General features: G+C 44.2%; 1 protein-coding gene and 1 long non-coding RNA gene across 5 annotated transcripts in view; one reads left to right on the top strand and one right to left on the bottom strand.

The window, feature by feature from the left end:
- Positions 1 to 37: 37 nt before the first annotated feature.
- LOC121627298 lies at positions 38 to 13610 on the top strand. Its single transcript, XR_006008018.1, has 3 exons — positions 38 to 117; positions 1505 to 1636; positions 13272 to 13610. It is a non-coding gene; the product is annotated as an uncharacterized LOC121627298 (long non-coding RNA).
- Positions 8229 to 21029, bottom strand: part of npnta (nephronectin a) — a 45259-nt gene continuing 32458 nt past the window's right edge. For all 4 annotated transcript variants that reach the window (XM_041966094.1, XM_041966103.1, XM_041966112.1 and 1 more), the window contains 7 exons: positions 20475 to 20609; positions 18950 to 19072; positions 17338 to 17745; positions 12113 to 12202; positions 11005 to 11103; positions 8698 to 8957; positions 8229 to 8479 (listed from right to left, as the gene is read on the bottom strand). In XM_041966094.1, the coding sequence (XP_041822028.1) occupies positions 8369 to 8479; positions 8698 to 8957; positions 11005 to 11103; positions 12113 to 12202; positions 17338 to 17745; positions 18950 to 19072; positions 20475 to 20609 (1226 nt within the window). In that variant the 3' untranslated portion in view covers positions 8229 to 8368. The remainder of the gene's footprint in view (positions 8480 to 8697; positions 8958 to 11004; positions 11104 to 12112; positions 12203 to 17337; positions 17746 to 18949; positions 19073 to 20474; positions 20610 to 21029) is intronic.

Here is a 21029-nt window from a genome sequence, read left to right as displayed (position 1 = left end):
ATCCTGAAGAGATCACAGATCACTGTCCTCTGTATACCAGACGACACTGCTGAGCGGGGGCTAGAGGCTGCGTCCAACTTCTACTACAGGCCTCAGGCTGTGGGATATCATCCACAGGTAAGGCAGGCCCTGGCAGCTTGAACCTGTGCTTTTATAACACATTTTGCCGTCTTTGCAGTCCAAGTGAGCTGTTTTGGGTGAGCCAGAGAACACAAGAGAGAAAGTGAGGTGTTATGAAATAATGATGCTCAGGTCCGGTTTATTTCTGTCCCCTGTGTGAGGCACAGTGCCAGAAAGTCCTCTCAGCGCCCAGAAGTGATGAATTTTACATATTAAGGAAACACACGAGTGAACCGAGCCAACGTTTTCAAATGTAGTCGGCAGCTCTGCAGGGACCGGCTGCGCCACCTTCACCAAATAATTATCAGGAAGCCTGAGTGATAAGCAGCTCGATAAACAAGCTTCCTTCACAAAGTAGAAAGAAGTCAAAGAGGCAGCAGAAACAATGGTGTAATTTCTAATGAGCATAATAAGGCTCCTCACGCTGATAGGCTGCGCTGCTGCAGGAGGGGGCATCTCCATCTCCACGACAATTTGCCAACTCAACCTGTTTCCCTTTGCTGTGTGACATGAGTGTTCCTGAATGATGTCAAAGTAACGATGAAGCAAACAACATGTGGTGTGTTCTGAAAGGGCTGCAGTGTGGCGGCCTGAAGCCTGATTGTCGCTAAACTTTCCTTCAAGGAAGGAAGGAGGCGTCGGATTGGAGAGTGGATTCAAGGGCTGCACAGGTGCGCTCAGTCGATTTGTTCATTTTTAAACAGTGGCCATCCATGTACACCTCCCACAGGACATTGCAGCAGGATGTGTTAACCATGACTGCGACATTTCTAATTCTGTGATTGCATTTTAACTTTCTCCCTCCTACAAACTCTTTTTAGAACATGGTTTTAAAGTAATGCGTTAATACTCCTTTAAACGTTGTGCCCCTCATCCCTGCACTCTCTGCTGCTATAGGAGATGGACAGGGAGGATGCACTCTTCCTGATAAGGTGGATGTAGCCCCACCCTCCTCGCCCCTCATCACCCACTGGATGTGCCTAAAGACAAGCTGATGTTCAGTTATTCTGCAGAATACATTTATTAGACACAAGGCCTCCTCTTGAGCTCAGTATTATGAATTCACAGGGATCCCTCAAAGCTTTTCAGACCTGCCTGAGCTGGTCCAGGTTGTCACCATGGTGATTCTTATTTGCTCAGGCCAGCACTCAGCTGTCGCCTCTCGACAGGTGCATCACTGTAATTGTACAGGACTGAAAATGATTTTAGAAAATGTCATTATCCAGTTTCCTTTTGTTTCTCTCTTTGTGTGGAATTTAAATTGAATTATGGCGCATTTACTGCCGAGCACTTCACAAACAAAGCACTAATAGTACTGATGGAGCGTTTGTCGTTTGTACATGATGTTTTTCAGCTTTATCATTGACTTATTCATCGATTGCAGTATGACTTCGGTGGCTGGATGCCCAACACTCTCTCTGCAACACCCTCCACCCACCATGAAAGGGACAGCAAGCGAGGCCATGATGCTGCAGACGTTACCTGACATCATCACCACAGTGCAGAGCGCCACTTCGTAAGTACCCAAGACTTCATAAAAAGTAACATCCGTCACGCTTTAGGAATAAAATCATAGCCAACATAACTTACTGAGAATATTTGAACCTGCATCCTTCTAGAACTCAATCTGCGTATTTGTGAAATGACAGTTTTATTGAACCCTCACGTCAGAAACAAACGGGGAGTGATGATAATGGCCACGTCTTCTTCATCTTGTTCACACGATGTTGCGTTTTGTCAGAAAACCTCTCGGCCGGTCTCCAGAGGAGCGTTTCTCTGAGGAGGGTCCCGGTAAGCTGGTAAGAGACTCTCAAAGAGAACCAGAAACAAGAATCAGGAAGTCTCACACACATACATGGACCCTGCACTGGTGGAAAATAGTGTGCTTATTTGAATATTACAGTGAGCGAAGGTTTGACCTCCTTCATGACTCAGACGGTGGACGGTTTGCTGATTAAGCATCTCTTTCCTCCCATAGGGTTGTTGCACTTGTGAGGAAATCCTTATTAGCCTAATTAGTCTTTCAACTTTCCACTGATGACTTTTTTTATATTGTCCTTATAATGTGATTGACTCGAGCTCATTGCAAACCTTCTCATGGCAGCTTTGCCAGTGGGCAAACTGAATAGATTTCAAACATTTGCATGCAAAACACACAACTGTGACGTGACGTGAAGCTGCTCTGCAGGCAGGGAGCTCTTAACGATCCAAGCATTTCAGCAACAGGTCTGCTAGCTCAGTTTTAGCTGCTCGTCATATTATTGAGAGAATGAGAAAATATAAAAATAGATCATCCACCAGTTGCAAATCTAAAACTATCCCTCATTGGTCGACTCAACATAACTGAATTTGGCTGTAACTGATGACATTCTGATGATACACTCACTTACATACACATGATACACTCACACACTTTTTGAATACTAAGATCAGATTCTGGTAGATGTTCTATCTCTGGCAGCTTTGAGGTCATGCAAATCGAGCACAGGAGCTGCCTGCAAGGTGGTAAACATTAAAAAATAGAAAACTCTGTGGTATGCTTTCAAAAATCGAAAAGCAGCGGCGTAAAAATGTGCAATTTGTTGAATATTGACTAAAAGCTGAAATGGGCCATTAATTTGCATTCAGCTATCCAATATCAAATCAAGTAAGTACACAAAATAGCTCTCATCTTCATTCTACAGTCAGTTTACGTGGACGCGGCATAGATTTCCATCAGAAGCAGACTGAAGCAGTTTACAGAGCTGCTCGTCTTGCTGCTCAGATGTCTCGTCTGTGGACTGTGTGGTGACTCTTCCCTGTGCGTTTAAAGGCCTCAGGGTTTTTTTTACTGTAGTATTTTGACAGTAAAGAATCAGACATTGATACCAGGCACACAGGCAACCTTGCTGCCAACACAAAGGCGTCTCTCGTCTGATCACATTGCTGCTGAGGAGCTTCCACAGCGACCTCTGCCAACGAGAAGCCCGAATCCTGCGGCGCTGACTCCCGTCCAGAGGGCCTGTCTAACGAGCCCTTCAAATCCGTCTCTTTCACCCTCCAACTTTATCCCCAATTCATTTCTGCGTCCCCTCACTCTTCGAGAACACCCAGTGGTCACCTGCCCTGACAGCTGCTCTGTTGAGTCAGCTTCGCCGGCCTAATCTCTAAGACCTCTCCTTCAGCACGACAGATTACTGATAGCTCAACTGTCTGACAAAGATCTCTCCTTACTCTGTGAGAGCTTTTAGTGCAAGGTGCACATCTTTTGTCTGACTTCAGCATTGTTCGGGGTAAAAAGTACTTATTTTTAGACACTAGCGATGGATAAATCTGTCGATCATTCCCTCGATTCACCAGTTTCTTTGCTGATGAACACTGAAAACACAAACGTGTAGAAAAGGAGCTGCTTATATGCAGCTGAGACTGACCAGGCGCCTCTTGAATAACAGTCAAAAAAAGACAGACGCTCAGCAAATTGGCATTCAACAGGCGAGATGAAAAGGTTCACTGGGGTTCGGCGTCCTTCACACCTCTATGTGAGCACTTTGGATAATTAAATCGTATTGAAATGGTAATACAGTAGCTCCAGTTGCAATTTAGCAGAGCTCCATTCTTCTGCGAATCCGACAAATTGAGGTTCAAAGGTGCCGCTTGCCTGTCCTTGTTTGCCGTCTTCTCATGCGTGCTGAAGGACGTCGCCACAGTCTCGCTCTGCGAACGCTCGTACTTGACTCCATCATTTATCTCCTCGTTTGACGCTCATTCAAGTCCCATTAGCGCTGATGGAGTTGCTGTTTCCAAGGAACAGGCACAACAGAGGCTTATTCATCGCGTTCAGCCGGCGGCTTCGTGCCTGATTCTCAGTGAAAAGGTGTTTGATATTTCCTTCTCTTATTATGTTTCCTGCCTCTTTCTTTGTGGAAGCGTTTGTGAGAGAAGGGAAAGAAAATGCTCGACTTTTCTTCTTCTTCTTCTTCCTTCAAGAGACAACTGGGAAACGACAGAGAGGAAAATCCACACGAACGCAGAAGCAAACACACACGTTTGTGTTAGTTGCTGCCTCGGCCCTCTGGATTCCTCTCTGCTGTGCTGGTTTGGCTCAATAAAGGGGCTGTTTGCTTGCCCTGTCTGCTCAAAACAAGCTGCCCGGAGGGGAAATGAAGACTTTTTTTTTAATGGTATTTCATCACAGGTCAGTGACAGGGCTTTGGAGAATCGTCTGATCTAATACAGAAAGTGCAGACTTTCTGAAATTTGATTCATGTTTCGTGTTTGTTGCGAGTGTGACTGCTGCAGAGGAAGCGCGAGACGGCGAGAGAGAGATTTCCTGTTGGCCGGCAGCGTCATTCACACTCCGGAGTTCAACAAAGCTGAACTTGTGAAAACGTTTAATTCGCTGCTGTGAGCCCGTCCGCTCATTTCAGTGCTCCCACTTGTGTGATAATAACCTGGAATAAGAAAACTGCATGATGCAGGTGGCTGATGAGCACGTTCTGCATCATGACCACCTGCTGTAGGAAACTTCACAAGACAGGGAGACTGGTTAGATCAAAGAAATCAATTTGACTCAGTTAGCTTAGAGTCGAGAGCTAACCGGAAATATAGTCTGAAGGACATGCAGGTTTATAATGGTGGTCAAATGAATGGCTGGAAATATGTTTGAGGGTTTTATTATTCAGCTCTGTCACATATCTGCCAGCTTCAGACATGGCCGTAGTGTAAATACTGAGAATGGATCTTTGAGTGTCTGAATGTCTTTGAATGCGTCCTCCTCTCTTTCAGCAGTCTGCAGACTGCAAGAGGTTTGTGCTTCATCATCAGGTCACGTCTGTCGTCTGCAAACGTTTTCTTTCTCCCTTCCTTTTATTTGATTTGATTTGATTTATTTTATGTGAGGTGAAACTCTTCGTGCCATTTTTCACATTAGATTTCCCACAAAATAATGAATTTAGATGACCTGATTTTATCCTGTCTTGACTGAAGATTCTCTAATGCTGAAATAATTAATTATTCTTGTTTCATTGAAACCCAAAGTTGACTCATATTTTAACATCAAATTGTGCCAAACGAAGCAAATAGACCTGCACGAGAGAAGAATCTGACTCCAGAGGAAAATGAATTGTTGGGATGCAGCAGTAATTGGATTTTTGTTATGAAACCAGCACCACAGAAATCAAGCACAGTCATTCATAAATAAGAGAAATATTGTGATTTGAAACTTTGATCATTTTCTGCAGCCGCAGCAGATCGAAGGTTAGTTTGAGGTAACATCATATTAAAAATATCCCTCTTAGCTTTCACACGTACAAACGAAGCTCAGTTTGTTCCTCATCAAAATAATATTATGTGCATAAATTCTTAAATCTTAATATTATGAAACCTGCATTAACACTGTAGAAACAAAGACTGCATTGTTGGAGAAAAAAAATACTCCAATAATAAACTAGAAGTAAAGCCCTGCTTTGAAAATGTTACTAAAGTAAAAGTATTAAAGATATATTATATATTTTGTATTATTTGATTATTATTATTAAGCATGCATTAATGTTGAAGCAGGATTCAACTGTAGTTGCCAGTGGTGGAATGTAACTAAGTACATTTACTCAAGTACTGTACCTAAGTACAGATTTGAAGTACTTGCACTTGAGTATTTTTATTTTATACAACTTTAGATTGTATTTTTACTCCATTACATTTGTCTTACAGCTTTAGTTACTAGTAACTCTTCAGATTCCTTCCTGTCCAGTGAAAAACTCGTATCTCCAGAAGTGTTGAATGTTTGTGATGAAGTTTTCCTTCATGTCTGGAGAAAACTCTCGTCCTCCTTCAGCTAAATAAACTGTTTAAAAAGCCTCTTGGATCAGCTGGAAAATGCATCGTCACAAAGCTGAAAACAGGCTGTTTTTCTGAGATACGAGGTTCTCACAGGACAAACATATGATGATCTTATAGAATATGATGCATTTCTGTAGATGGCGCAGTAATATTAATCCACAAACATCAGATATAATAGAAAAACACTGACAGGGAACATTTTACTGCACTTTAAGTACATTTTTTCTGATAATACTACACATACTTGAGGCTTCGAATGCAGGGCTTGTATTTGTTGAGGAGTATTTTCACAGTGTGTACTAGTACTTTTACTAAAGTAAAGGATCTCAGTACTCCACCACTGGTAGTTGCTTGATGTGGAGCTAATTTTTAACGATTTCTATTTTTCCATGAATCAGCTGATTGATTGGTTTGTAAAAAAAATTGAAAATAGTCAGAAATGCTGTTTCAATCCTTCACACGCTTTGTTTTGTCTAACCAACAGAACAAAGCTCAAAATAAATAAAATAAAATAATGAATTTAATTAAGTTCATATTTCAGAAGCTGGAATCATGAAACGTTTTCGCATGAAAAATGACTAAAATGATCAAAATAGTTTCTGTTCAACAAATAATTGATGAATCCACTAATTGTTTCAGATGTATTTGTACACACGGTTGGAAAGTTGATTTATAATCAAACATATTTTAGAAGCTCTTCACAAGGTTTGTATGCAAAAATCTAAATGTGTAAAATACGCAGTAACCACAAAATAATGAAGGAAAAAGGTCAATATTTACCTCTGAAATGTCGTAGCATGAAAACACTTGAGTATAAGTACCTCAAATTTGTACTGAAGCACAGTACTGGAGTAAATGTACTTAGTTACATTCCGCACCTCTTTTATTGAAGGATTGCATCTTTAACGGCGTCACCTGCTGCTGATACCTTCACGCTCTTACTGTGCACGTGCACCCTCATAAAAACAACACAGCTCAACAGCGCCACCAGTGGTCAAAAACTCAACAGGATACCTTTCACCTCACCTTCTCTTTTCAACAACGAGAACAACGACGCTTTGTGTCACAGCGTATCAGTCAAACGGATTTTATTTACATACTGGTCTGGATTAATCTGAATTTGGTGAATGCACCCATGCACACAGAAAACCTTAAAATTCCAGCCGATGCCCTTCATTATTACAGCATACAAACAGCAACTGTGTGCTTTGCACGTTACAGACAGCGCATTATACCGCAACACATGAACATACACAGTTTGTGCACTTTGAACACGGCCTCGCACTGCACGCGGTCTCCATCAGCACACGTGTTGAAATCCAATTAATACTCATGTATGAAATTACATAACGTATAAACCACACAACAAATGGGATTGTAGATCTTCAGAGTATGTACACGCAACTACATTTACAATAATACAATTTGTGAAAGCCTAGAAAGTTGTCGGCGTCGTCGTTATAACAAACTGCACTTAATATACCAAAGCACGCACTGTGTAATAGAAAGTAACTGTTGATTTGCAAGTGTCAGAAATCATACGCCGATCCTGCCCGACACAGTTCAAGTACCTGAAAAACACGAGTGTTTAAACAGCTTTCGGAGGCTTCAATAAAAGATCAGGGTAGAAAAGGTGCTGAATTTTTAAACCCCCTCCTACCAAACAGACCTTTGAAATACTGAGACAACAAAAGAAAAGCTGCGTGCGTTTCAGTCGGATCGGACCGACAAAAGCGGCTTTAAACTGACTCTCCGCTCGCGTTCACACTTCGGGTCTACATCAGATTTGAAGTCGTCTGGATTGAAAAGGAAATATGACAAATACAATTTCTCTCTTTTTTTTTTTTGAATCTCTAACCCTCAAAGAAATGTCTCTGATATTCTGCTGATCAAAACAATCACAAAAAGCACCTGTGGCCACGTGTTTTAACAGCGAGCAAATCAAAAGTAATGGCTTGTGGTTAAAGGATGAAATCAAGGTAAAAAAGCAGACTCATGAGGGAGGGGACGCTCCTCTCCCTCCCCGGGAAGAGATGAAGAGAATGTGGGCCTCTCAGCGGTGCGGCTGGAAGGCTGCCAGGGCGGTGTTAGGTGGAGGACATTTCCATGGTAAGTAGGTGCATGCAGGTTTCAGAGTAACAAGGTGATGGAGTGAGAGGGGAGAGGACGGGGGTGTGCTGCCGGGATCCGCCCATGACATTCGATTCAGTCTTTTTATTCATGGACGGCGGAGAAATGGAAACCCAATGTTCTGCAGACCCACAATTTTTGAGATATTGTCGGCAGGATGGCTGGGAGGGGCGCGGCGGGGGAGGAGGAGGGGGGGGGGGATCAGTGAGAGCCCAGACAGAGTGAGGGGTTGTCACGACAGAGTCACTTCTCTTTGAGATGATTTTCCCTCCTCTCTTTCTGCCGTCCTCGGCTCTGTCAGTCAGAGTCTCCTCAGATTGTGCTCCTCTGTGCAGGAGCCTTTCCTCAGGGTGATGTCGTCCACCGCCATCTCGCCGCTCCGGCCTCGCCCGCGCTCCCCCTTCAGGATGACCTGGTGGACAGCAGCAGGGTGCACACTGAGGATCAATCGCCGCACGATGAAAGAGGACTTATGCGTTTCTACCTGAGGCGAACATCAGTCTCACATCGTACAGATCTCCTCTTTCCAAATGCACACTGATTCATTTTTTATAAACAGGAACACAAACATTTCTCTTCTCTACTGTCACAAATATCTGCAGAAATGATCAGGTCTGTTGTCGTACTCACACTTTCCAGGCCCGTGCCCCATAACGTGATCTGAGTGTGCCTCCATCCGTTCCCGCCCGTCCGGCCCCAGACCGCCGGACTGTACTGCTTTCCCTTCTTCACGAACACTTGCAGCATGCCCACGTGGTGGCCCGCCAGCTTGTGCCGGAAAGACAGGCACAGGTTGCCGTCGTTCCAGGGCGGGGTGAGGGGGAGGACCAGCCGGGCCCCTCGCCCCGTCCTCTTGTTGCCGACCTCGGGAATGGTGAGGTACCGTCCTCCTGAGGGGTGACGGACAGCTTTTTGTCAAAATGGGAAACACTGAATGGAGTGGCACTTGTTCTCTCGTCCTATCATGAATTATTGTATCCTGGACAATGATTTTGTAATAATATAATGATAAAATGTAATAAACATGAATGTGATTCTACGTGATTTTGTTTCTCATTAACACTCATCAGTCTGTACACTGTGAGCATGATCTATGCATATTAATTAATATGCATCATGGACTGTAAATCTTCTGTAAATTGGCTTCAGTTGACTTAAACTAAACCAAACAAAGCTGACCTCAACTAATTTGCAGCAAAATGAGCTGAAGTCGACTAAAAGAAACTGAGAAGAAATGACATCATTTCTAATTGATTAAAGAGGATCAGTTCCCTCAAACAAACCGAGGAAAACATCACGTTTTCTCACTTTTCCATCAGCTTTGTTTTGTTTTGTTTTTTTATCTCCGTGGTACGCTAAAGTGCCCTCTTGGACGCCAAAATGCGCTCTAAAGTGCCCTCTTGGACGCCAAAACACATGCTAAAGTGCCCCCTGGGCACCAAAACATGCTCTAAAGTGCCCTCCTGGACGCCAAAACGCGTGCTAAAGTGCCCTCTTGGACGCCAAAACACATGCTAAAGTGCCCCCTGGGCATCAAAACGCGCTCTAAAGTGCCCTATTGGACACCAAAACGCGCTCTAAAGTGCCCTCTTGGACGCCAAAACGCGCTCTAAAGTGCCCTCTTGGATGCCAAAACACGCTCTAAAGTGTCCCCTGGAAGCCAAAACGCGTGCTAAAGTGCCCTCTTCAGTGGCGAGGACACGCTATATGTGCCCTTTTTTTCCTTTCCGCCCCTGCCCTTCAAAAAGTCTGTGCACGCCACTGCCTCTACAGGTGTCAGTAATTTGGGTGAACTGACCCTTTACCTTTGTCCGTCTGTCTGTCTGTCACAGCAAACATGAAAACAATTTCAGTGTGTTGTGCAGAATTGGTAGAAAAACAATTGAAAGAGACTTGACCCACTTATGCAGCTTCACCTCAGAATATAAGCAGCTGTTGCCAGGAGCAACCTGATGACTTTTTCAGTGATGCGTGCATTAGTTAGTGATAGCAGAAGTCTATAGTTTTAAAAATTTAGAGTTAAAAGTGCTGCTGGGTGATACGCGGCTGATTAAGGTTGATGCATTTTGCTTATCGAGCAGATCTGGTATCCACGGGGGGGTGTGATATGAATCTGTAAGCTTTCTGCATAAGTTATGAGCCTCCTCCAAATCTGTGCCAAACCTCTAACTCCCTCTCATGAGTGTTTGCCAGTGGCCATCTATCAGAAGACATTACAGTGATGAACAGCGAGGACGTAAAAAGCCACGTACAGGTGGACACACACGCGTCCAAAAATAAGACACGACTCAAACGCTCTGGTTAAATATATTCACTACAGGCTACTGACATGTTGCCTCTTAAACGGAATTACTCTTCGTCAGGCTTTGCTTGTGATTTACTGTGAATGATTTTGGGGAATTAAAAGTCAGGACGAAAATCTTTCTTCTCTCTAATGAGTGAGCCCGGACTTGGCTGAAACGAGGCTGAGTCTGATTGTCTGGAAACACACAAGTAACTGTGAAGCTAAGCCAGCTGGCAGGAGGAGCCAGATGTGGTTAGCGTCGCTTAAACAGCGCCGGCTCGCTGCACTGTTTAGTCTTCACGCCCTGACCACCATTCCTCCTCGTCTGAACCTCGAGAGAAACAGTGTCGTGTTCCTATTTAACGCGAGCCGCAGGTATCTCTGACAGGTCGCGTAATCCGCTCTCCATTTGCATCGCTTTGTAGAGCAAAGCGCTAATCTGCAAAAAAGACAAACCACTTCCCTCAAGTCATTTTCATCCTGACCTGTAACTGTAGAACAAAATGGAGCCGCTCAGATCGTCCGACTCTGCGCTCGTTTGCATATGTGCCAGTGAGGGAACGCAGCTTTTCTCATCTCCGCGAGGAAATACATTTTTTTTTCCTTAATAGAGCGTGCAAGTGCGAATAAACGACCCCCCGCCCTTCAATTACCTGACGGATCGGGCGTCGTCTCCCAGTGCAGGTCTCCGTCTTTGTCCCTGATCCAACCACAGAGGCCGTCGTCGAAGGAGCAGCTCAGGTACCCCGACTCTGAGGAGAACACAGGAGCAAAAAGGTTTCAGCGTGCTCTCTGTAACGCCTGACAGCTGCCCCGCTGTGTGCCCGAGGATTGCTGAAGCACCTGCCGATGAGCACGACGGTACAACGGACGTGTAAACATTTGTTGTAATCTCTGAAGAGAGATGATGCAGCGAGGAGGAACCAAGGGGAGAAGGAGCTGCGTAAAGTGGAAACGCATTCATCTAAAAAAATCACAAATATTTGCTGGAATTGCTGATATTAACGTGTGAGTGAGTCTGCACATCATCATAAAACAGATTATAGCTGCAACAGAGCCGTAATATTCAACGACTGATGGTTTCTCTCCTAGAGATGATGCCTAGACACTAACACTGAGGAAGTGCGGGCGAAACAGTTGAGGTATCATCCATGCATTGCCGTCCAAATTGGTTCCAAGATAAGAATAACATCCATCATTTTGTCCCTGAAATAGGATTTCAGCAAAACACTTCTCAAGTGATTTTCGGAGCCAATGAAAACGCCTTCTCTCTCTTGACACGGCGCGGCAAACAACGCACCGCGAACCAAAATAAACACGTAACTAAATCATTAGGCGACTTAATCTGCGTGCCACTGGCGTAAATAAATCACATCGGGCGAATGCGGCGGATAAAACGCCGCCTCTTCGCGGAGGCTGTTCTTATTGTTGTCGTGGGGACTCGGGAGCAGAGCGCCGATCGCCCTCCAAATGATCAATTAATCATTCAAGCAGTCAAGCAATCAAGCGAGCATGATGTGAAAAGTGGGAAAGTCTGGCAGTGCATTCTGGGCTGTGAGCCATTATTTAACCGCTTACAGCCAGATGTCATGTGTCACCTCCTGGTGAACGGCCTATCAAAACACATCTGGTCTTCATAACGCCTTCGCCTCTGCAGCACCACAGCGGGAGCTCGCTGTCGGTTTCATTTTGCCTGAAGCAAATGTGGCTCGTCCGTCGTCGGCCGCGAGCAGGACGGGCGCCGGCGTGTGTTGTGTTTACCTGGGTCGTCCTTGGCTTCTTCTGCTGTGTTGCCGAGCTCGACGTCGAAGTCGTAGCCGAGGATGGTGTTGCGGTCGTGGTTCCGAGGGACTGTGGGGAGAGAGAGGTGGATTAACACTGGTAACACTGGTGTTTGCTCACTGGCATCCCTGCTTCTGGCTGTTGTGCGGCTTTGTTTCATTCCTCTACAAGGATGAACCAATGTCACGGTTTTAGACTAAGCACATTGAACGACGGCGCGCTGACGGCCGCAGAGAGCAGAACACCTGAGAGAACCTGCAGGAAAACCACGAGTCAAATGTGAATCATAATGAGGGAAAGGGCGACGGTTCATCTGATGCAACTTCACAACCTGAGGCTACACACACACACACACACACACACACAGTCCTGGAATAGCCCCTTTCCCTCTCTAATGGGGTCACACTGCCCGAAATACGATAAGCCAAGCTGTCTTATTAAAGGTCAACTGACAAGTGAAGGGTTTAAAATGCCTTCATCTTCATCAGACGTCTTGATTTAACCACTCATAGTGTGTTGCATTTGCAGATGAGTGAGGGGAGTTCAGGGCAGAGGGTCCGGTATGCTGCACAGCCTGTAAAGCCCCTTGAGGCAAATTTCTGATTGGTGATATTGGAGCATATAAATAAAACTGGTCTGACAGAACAAGCCAGCGGAATTTAAGGAGGCAAACTATCAATAAAACTATTCCCAGCATCCCTGGCAGATTCTTGCTCCCATGCCATGAGCGCGCTGTAACCTCCGTTTGAACCGTCAGCCCCCGACGTGTACCCCCCCCCACCAGTCAGCCAGAGTACCGAGAGGGCCCATCCCCACGCGGGGTCACAACCACGATGTAGTCTGACAGTCGAAAGGAATCCGAGAGCGGGGAGGTCACGCTCACACCGGGCTCTCCAGCAATCCCTGGCATCCCGCTCTCTCTCTCTGTGTTTGTGTGTCTGTGCTGTTAAGGAACGAGCCCCCCCTTGAGTCCTCGGGTCCGGTTGTGGAGCAGATATATAAAGAGTTAATGTGGTGATGGGTCAGGTTAGGGGGGCAGTCGTTCGAACAGCTGTTTGATCCTGATGGAATAAGAACACGTAGTTACTCAAACACGCTGTGTACTCATGTGTGTTATATTCTTCTTCTTCTTCTGCAGCCTTTGTCCATTACGCCAACAAACCACCTGCCGACACCTGGGAAGCAGAATATTCCCAGAAGAAAGCTGAAAACTTCCTGATGCAGCTCTGAAACGTCGCCGCTTTGCCTCACGCTGATGCGCTTCTTTTAAAATGTTGTATTTTGCTTGATTTTATGCATCCTATGCAATCTGTTTTCACCTTTATTTTATTATTCTGTGGTTTTATGCACTGTATTTATTTTTATTATTAAGTTATTCTCCATCTTATTCTACATTAATTTTTTATCTGTTTTTATGACCATTCTGTCTTTTCTGTATAAAACACTGACTTGGTGCTCGTGACTTTCCTGTATGAAAGGTGCTACAAATAAAGTTAAGCATTATTTTTATATTTGTTTTCTCTGCTGCCTTTTTTTTTTTTTTTTTGGCCACAACAAAAACAACCGGTGATATTATCAAGCAGAGCCGGGTGATAAATCTCTGTAGGTGTGTCACATTGACTGTATTTAAAGATATAAAGATGCTGCTCAGTTCCATTCACCTCCACTTAAGTATTAGAGGCAAATGTTCTGGAGGCCAGTCCTGGTCCAGTATTCATCTCACAGTGAATGGACTTCACAGTCATGTAGGAGATATCTTGGAATGAAATTTATTTCTACATTCATAGATCCTGTTTTTTTAATGATTGAGGAGTAGATTGTCATTTAATAATTTACATTTTTGTGGAAAACCCACATCACACACATTATTATTCAGAGTATTTTACATACATCTCAAAACTTGTCTGGAGGGGATCTTTAATGTAAATGCTTTTTTAATGCATTAGAGAGAGATGTTAAAAGGCTTTTATTAGCCTCAGAGGAGCATGTTCTCCTTTAAAGGGAAATATCTTTTTGCATTTTGGGAAATATGCTCATTCGCTGTCCTGCAGAGAGTTTGATGAGAAGATCGACACTGCTCTGCAAAGTTTAAAAAACTACCATCACCTCTAAAGCTCAGTACTCAGCACCGGGTCTTAAATCTGTACACAAGCAGAAATGTCAAAATGACACTTTGCAGCTCGACAGGCTGTTATATGCAGTAAGTTTTACTCGGTGGGAGGAAGTGACTTCCTGGAGCTCTCTCATCACCAGTTGGCCAGGAAACGGCGGAGACGCCGCACAGACGTGACGGCAGGACGAGCTGTCATTTCAGCAAGTAACTGCAATAAACTGTCACCTTTATATTTCTGTTCGGTGCTAATTAGCGAGCCGCAGATCTGCCGGTAGGCGTGTTTCTGACCTTCGGGGAGAGCCGGGCTAGCTCGGTTCCCTGCTTATTTATGCTAATCTTTATGCTAAGATCATACTTGACACGCGAGTGGTGTCAGTCTTCTCATCTTTCTCTTTGCAGGAAGCTGAATTAATGTATTACCTGGACTCTGCAGATTCGAGGTTTTCCTGAACACAGTTGTGAACGTTGACTGCTCAGGTCCAGACTGACAGGAAGCTCCACAAACCTGCACTCGAGACACAGCTGAGGTGTTCTTCAAATGATTTCTATTTCTGTCTAATTGTGTGAATAATCACCCTGCACCGTTCCCCCGCCTCCTTCTCTTATCTCACTCGACAATCTTCAGGAAGCTCTGGTTTCTCGAACCGCTCCGCCGTGGTGCGAACTATTAGATTGATGTCTCCCTCAAGCAGTGCAGACAGGTGTTAGTGCCATCAACTCTTCCCTCTTTCCTTTTTCTAATTATGCAGAGCCATCTGGCAAGGTGAGCATCATCCTGCACTTTGCTGCTGCGTCTCACCACACATTTCTATGTCAAAGGAGCTTTATGTTAGGTTTGGTGAACACTGATTTGTGTGTGCCAGCGAGCATGGCGACAGAGAACGAGCAGGGAGACGCTATCCGTGTTAAACGTTCAGTGCAGCTTCTGGACTAAACAAATAAAAGCCTCACCTGCTGTTTGTTCCATATGGCCGTGCATCACATCATGCACATGTACCGAAACTACACATCTATTTCCGGTCCTTCCTGGAGAACTTGGAGGATACAAACAATTCAATCTGAGTTAAAGGATAAAGCTGCCATTAATTATTATTATCAACGAATCCCATGAAAAGACCAAAAACCTGATCCTGACGTGTCTCTCAGCCCCTTTAAGTTCAACTGAAAAAGTCAATCTTTAAAAGTGGATGTGTATGATGAACTTTTTTAAATGGCTCAGTAATTTTCTAAAACATCAAACCTCAAACAGGAGCATCTTGTGTATTTGTTGGGATTTAAATGCATTTCTGTGAGTATTTATGGCACCGATAAGTATGTGTGTATGTGTGAGCTGACTGAAAATAAGCCAAACTTTACAGAAAGAAGAACTTTTAACTGCATTTGTTTTATATTAAAGCATCAAAAGGTCGCCACTCCAACACTCATTGATGTTTCCACCTTCTGGACGACACTGGAGGTTTACGGCTCACAGGATTAAACTTTGAATATGTGGACAACACTTACAAAGATCTTTTCCTGGGATTTGTTGAGAATCAGGAAAATTTAGCCGTATCCTTTAACTGTAATAAAAGTGCTGAGCAGCAGACAAATCGTCTAATAAGTCGAGTCACTCTGTGCAGAGATTATCTCATTAAGAGACAATTCGCCATAATGAAAAGGTGCCTGCGTTTAACACAGCAGCAGATGATTGCAGTGATCGCCCTCTTTGTTCGAGCTTCTCCTTGCCTCAGTATTTTGAGTTCACGTCTGTTATTTGGTTTTGATTGAGAACTTCTGACTAAAACAAAGACCGATGATGCATTTTGAATGTAATTGGTGTCAAAGATACAAGCTTGGCAGCGAGCGCAGTGTGACGTGTGGATAAACAGTCTGGCAGAGCAGCAGCTTGTGTTTGTTAACTAAAGCCAAAGAGATAATTGCCTTGAGAGGGAAATATTTGTACTTTAACACTGAAATTAGTGGGACTAATTTACCATCTTGTAAAAATGGCCATTATTTCTTCACATATAGCTCGATTTGCATATTTATTACCTTGAATTCTCATATATGAGAGCATTAGTATTACAGTGAGACGACTACCTGAAGCATTGATGCAGAGTGTTCCCACTGACATATACTGAACCTGATTCCAACCATCCGTTCATATTAAAACATTTATTTGCAAATTCTTCGTATGAAATGTTGCACGTGGTCAGCTGGCGGATGAACTGCGCACACATGGGAACTGACTGCCAGCTGCTCAGGTAAGTTACATGCACATATTCATGCGTTTGAATACAAAATGAATACGATGATACACCTCACCTGCCAGGTAAACATCACGCCTGATTCCCCAGAATGTGACATGTTTCATAATAAACGCAGTGTTTCAGGATTCACATGAAGAAATATGCAAATCTGCTCCAGTTTAGTTAGTGGAAAGCTGTCAGCGAGCTGATGAAGATGAATCGCCTGTGACCCAGAAGTAAACAAAGGTTCGACTCACGATCAAACGTCAGGAGGCAGAATAGACTCTGCTCAGCTGTTGTGTTTTCTGAGCTGCTAAAGCTGCTCTGAACGATGTGCACTTCTGTATATGAGGAGCGTTTTAGCGTCCGTTAGCTCGATGTTTTGGTTTTAAGCTCCTTTTTTGTTTTTTGATTCATTTGCTAATCAGCTGTTTTCAACAGAGGACCGAACATCTGTCAGCCACAGTTAGCATCTAGCTACTGAAGATAGAGACAAACATTTCCCTCAGGAGTCCAAAAAAGAGCTAAAAAAATGGGACTTTTTTTGTCAGGTGGCCAAAAACACGACTCGAAATAAATGCTAATGTTGCTACATATCATTATCGAGGTGATAATATGTCAGTGTTGTGTTTATAACTTCACGTGCTGCCCCCATGTGGCCAAAAAAATAAATCAACGCAGGTTTATAGGTTTGCTTACGTTATTAATATTTGCATTATTTCTTGTAATTTGTCATTTCTGATTTTAAAGAGACGTAAAATGCTAATTTCCAATTTATGAATCAAAGCCTTTAATATGTTGGATAAATTTCAGATTTGGCTGATAAAGAATTTGTGTGTATTTAAAAAGGAGTAAAAACTTACTGTGGACGTCCCCTCTCTGTTTGGTGACCTCCTTCTGGATGGTGTTGTCCACTGGTGTGACCGGAGGTGGTGGCGGGGGGAGTCTGGTGGGAGCTACTGGTCTCGGTGGGATGTAGGGCTTGCGCGTGGGTGCCGGTGGCTTCCTGGTTGGGACAGCGGGCTTCCAGGTGGGGACTACGCGTGGAGGAGGGGTGACCCTCTTTGGAGGCTGAGGCGCTTTGGTCGATGTTGTGGTTGTCGTCGTCACGGTGGCGGCGGTTGTTTTGGGAATAACGGGGATGATTCTCTTTGGAGTCACTGGCGGGCGGACGGTGGTGGTCCTCTTCTGATCCATGTCGGGGATGCGGTTGTGATGATTTGGAGGCAGTTTGCCTGGTCTCGGGGGGTCAATAACCACCTTAGGAATAGCTGAAATAATAAGAGAATGCAGATGGAGCACAGAAATATGAGCACTTAAGAGTTAATGGAGCGTTGAATTGCAGACTAACTGCAGTGATTAGCCTGACTTTTGCAGAGGAGCGCTTCCTCTCCTCCACTGAGACGTCTCCTCATATCTATTAACTAAATGTTAGCATCCTAAAACAAATTGGGTGTCTCATCTCACCGAAGCAAAAGCTTTAACTTGCAAGAGAGGCCCATAAACTCAGCACACTGCATTCATTCTGGGGGTCTTTGCTGGACATGTTTTCCTCAGTGGGGGTGTTAAAAGAGAGAGGGGGGGGGGGGCGGCTTTGTGGTTACATGACAGTGAATTTCCTCTTTGAATCAATATTGCTCTCTTTCACCCGGCTAAAGCCTCAAACAAGGCTGCCGAGCACCGGAGCTCGCCCTCGCTCTGCTGATGTCATGAAAGCCACACCTCCCTTTCCTTTGTTCCGCCACACATTCTTCAGGTCAGGAGCAGAGATCTGGGGGGTTGGGGTTATGTGGGGCTTCATGAGTGAGGAATGAGAGCGGACAAAGGCAAGTGTTTTGAACTCTGTTATTGCCTCCTCAGGTTGCAGGCAGCTTTGATATGTGACACACAAATAGGATATTGCAACTGGAGTCCCGGAGCGCCTGTGGCTCGCAGCGCCGCCCGGCAGGTGACAGGCTGAAGTATCTGCAGCGTGCGGCGCCGGCAGGCGTCCTCTCTGCTTTATGGACTGTCACACCAGTTGTGTCTGTTACTGTAGATGATTAAATAACTGCGGAGAATAAATGACTTCTGTCCACTGAGCTGCTGTAAAAAAGACTGACGAACTGTGTGTCAGCAAGCAAAACCAGCAGGAAAAGAAACATTTCAGATATGATGATGACTCCTCTGTTCGGCTGATTAAAATGGCCAGATGTCAAAAATGGCGTCCAGGCTCACTCTGGCCACATGTGATAAGGGAGCGGGGTGATTTAAGTAATGACTGACAGCCATTACAAAGAAAGGAATTTCAGTCCAGACTCTGTGCTTGTGAGGTTATTCCTCCCTCTCGCTTCCTTTCCTACCTTAAAACACACACACACACACACACACACACACACACACACACACACACACACACAGGCAAAGCAGACGAACATGTGAGGCCCTGTTCTTCCCTGCAGAAACCAGCATCAGGGTTTTGTTCTCAGCTCTTACGTTTGCAGTCGTGGCCCATCCCCCTGTAGCCATCTTTGCATTTGCACTTATACGAGCCCGGCGTGTTGTAGCAGGTGGCGAAGCCGCTGCAATGGCCCCGACCTAAAGAGCACTCGTCCACATCTGAAAGACAACACACGTAACAACGCTGAGCTCCTGCGTGCAAGTGTAAAAAGCTTCAGACAGCTTCAGCAGCACAGTATCACAGGCTAATCGCTTCGCAGCCACTTCAAGGACGGCTCAAAGTTCACGTCAGAATAACAGTGATTCCTCCACGAATGCCAGAGCTAAATCATTACGAGGCCTCTGCCAAGCTGCTGAATATTTGTTTAAAAAATGAATTTGTGCATGAACAGAGATTGGAGATGATGTATTTTCCAGATGCCGCTAAGACTCAAGGAAACCATGTGGATTCCTGTCGAAGACTGATTAAAAGTTTCAGCTGGCAGGTGTTCATGAGGGTGGCGTTCATCACTGAGGCAAAGTTTAATAACCTCAACCAGACACAGCAGTTTGAATTAGATTCACAGTGGTTGGCTGACAGTTCATTAAATCTTAAATATTCTGTGTGAGTGAAGTGATTTCAGTTCCTCCTTCATTATAGTTACAGTATAGTTGAGACTTTTTTTTTTTACTGATCTACTTTGGTCGTAAATCGATTTCCAACATCCGAATCCTCAATGTGATGTTCATATGTGAAGCTGTACTGTTCTGTATTAAACTGTAGCTACATTAGGATCAGCTTCTTTAAAGGTGGCTGGCAGCAGCGGTGGAAAAAGAGTGAACATCGCAGTATCTCTGTGTAAAAATACTCCATTACATGTAAAAGTACTGCATTGAAATTTTACTTAAGAATTCAGTGCAAAATTTGCTACAAAACTATTCCTACCAGTGTGTTCAATTATTATAAAAAAGATGATGTTATTAGATTGTTATTGCTCATGCTTTAGCTAATTATTCAATAATAACACATTGTATTTCATAAACTGATCATATATTTAGTGAAAGCAGTGAAGTGGAAGCACAAAGAACCATGAAATGAAAATTCTCAAAGTACAAGTCTGTCAAAATTGTACTTTGATTACAGAGCTTGATTAAATGTACTTAGTTACTTCTTGGTGGTGGGTCGAGTGTGTTCCCCGCTGAGCTGCAGCAGCGGGACGGGAAGAAAAAGAGGGAGTTTTGTGCTAAAAAGACCGTAACTGCGGAAGATAAGCACTTCGTCTGTGTTTTACAGATAAACTGGAATGTATTTTTTTTTGCAGGACTGTGGATCACCCCCCTGCCCGGACTATTGTTTAAAGACAGACTTGTAAAACTGTGAAGCTTTGAATCTTTTAATGTCTATTTCTTAATGTGTGTGTGTGTGTGTGTGTGTGTGTGTGTCAGCTGTCGTTCCTCGGTGTCCGACAGTCAGAAGTCGGATTCAGAAAAAAGACCTGCATCACTGAAAATCACTCGGCTACAAGTGAAAACACCTCGGAGCATCGTTTTCTCTGTAAAAGCCTCGCTGCAGAGACAGTACCTATGCATTGGTATTTCCCATTGATGTATTGCAGGTCGAAGCCTTCGTGGCACTTGCAGATGTAGCTTCCAAAGGTGTTGATGCATTTCCTGAACCTGGGACACACTGCTATTCCTGCTGCACACTCATCCACATCTGCAAGAGAGAAAAAAGGTGTTAAAAATTACATACATACAGTTTGCATCCAAAATGAGAAAAACAAAAGCAACTCAATCCAAACCTGAACAAACATTTCTCTTCACACCAGAAGACTTTTTCACCTTCCTCCGTTCGCATTCATTTATGAACAAAGCACATTATGTATTCTGTTCAGTGAGCAGAATACAACGCACACTACCTTGTTTCATTATTAAAGACCTATTCTAACTGTCTCTGCTGATCACCTTTGCAGGCATGTGGCCATTAATATTTAGACACAGAGAGGCTCAAAGCATTTGCCTTAAGATCATTAATTTATTGGCTGCATAATGCAGCTGAGGCGCCACGCTGCTACAGGGACTGTTGACTTTTTAAAGGGACCTTAAAAACATCGCAGACACCTGGACCAGCTGGGAA

This window comes from Chelmon rostratus, chromosome 3 (genome assembly GCF_017976325.1).
Source record: "Chelmon rostratus isolate fCheRos1 chromosome 3, fCheRos1.pri, whole genome shotgun sequence".
In the NCBI taxonomy this organism is placed as follows: domain Eukaryota; kingdom Metazoa; phylum Chordata; class Actinopteri; order Chaetodontiformes; family Chaetodontidae; genus Chelmon; species Chelmon rostratus.
This window is presented reverse-complemented; position numbering and strand designations above follow the sequence as displayed.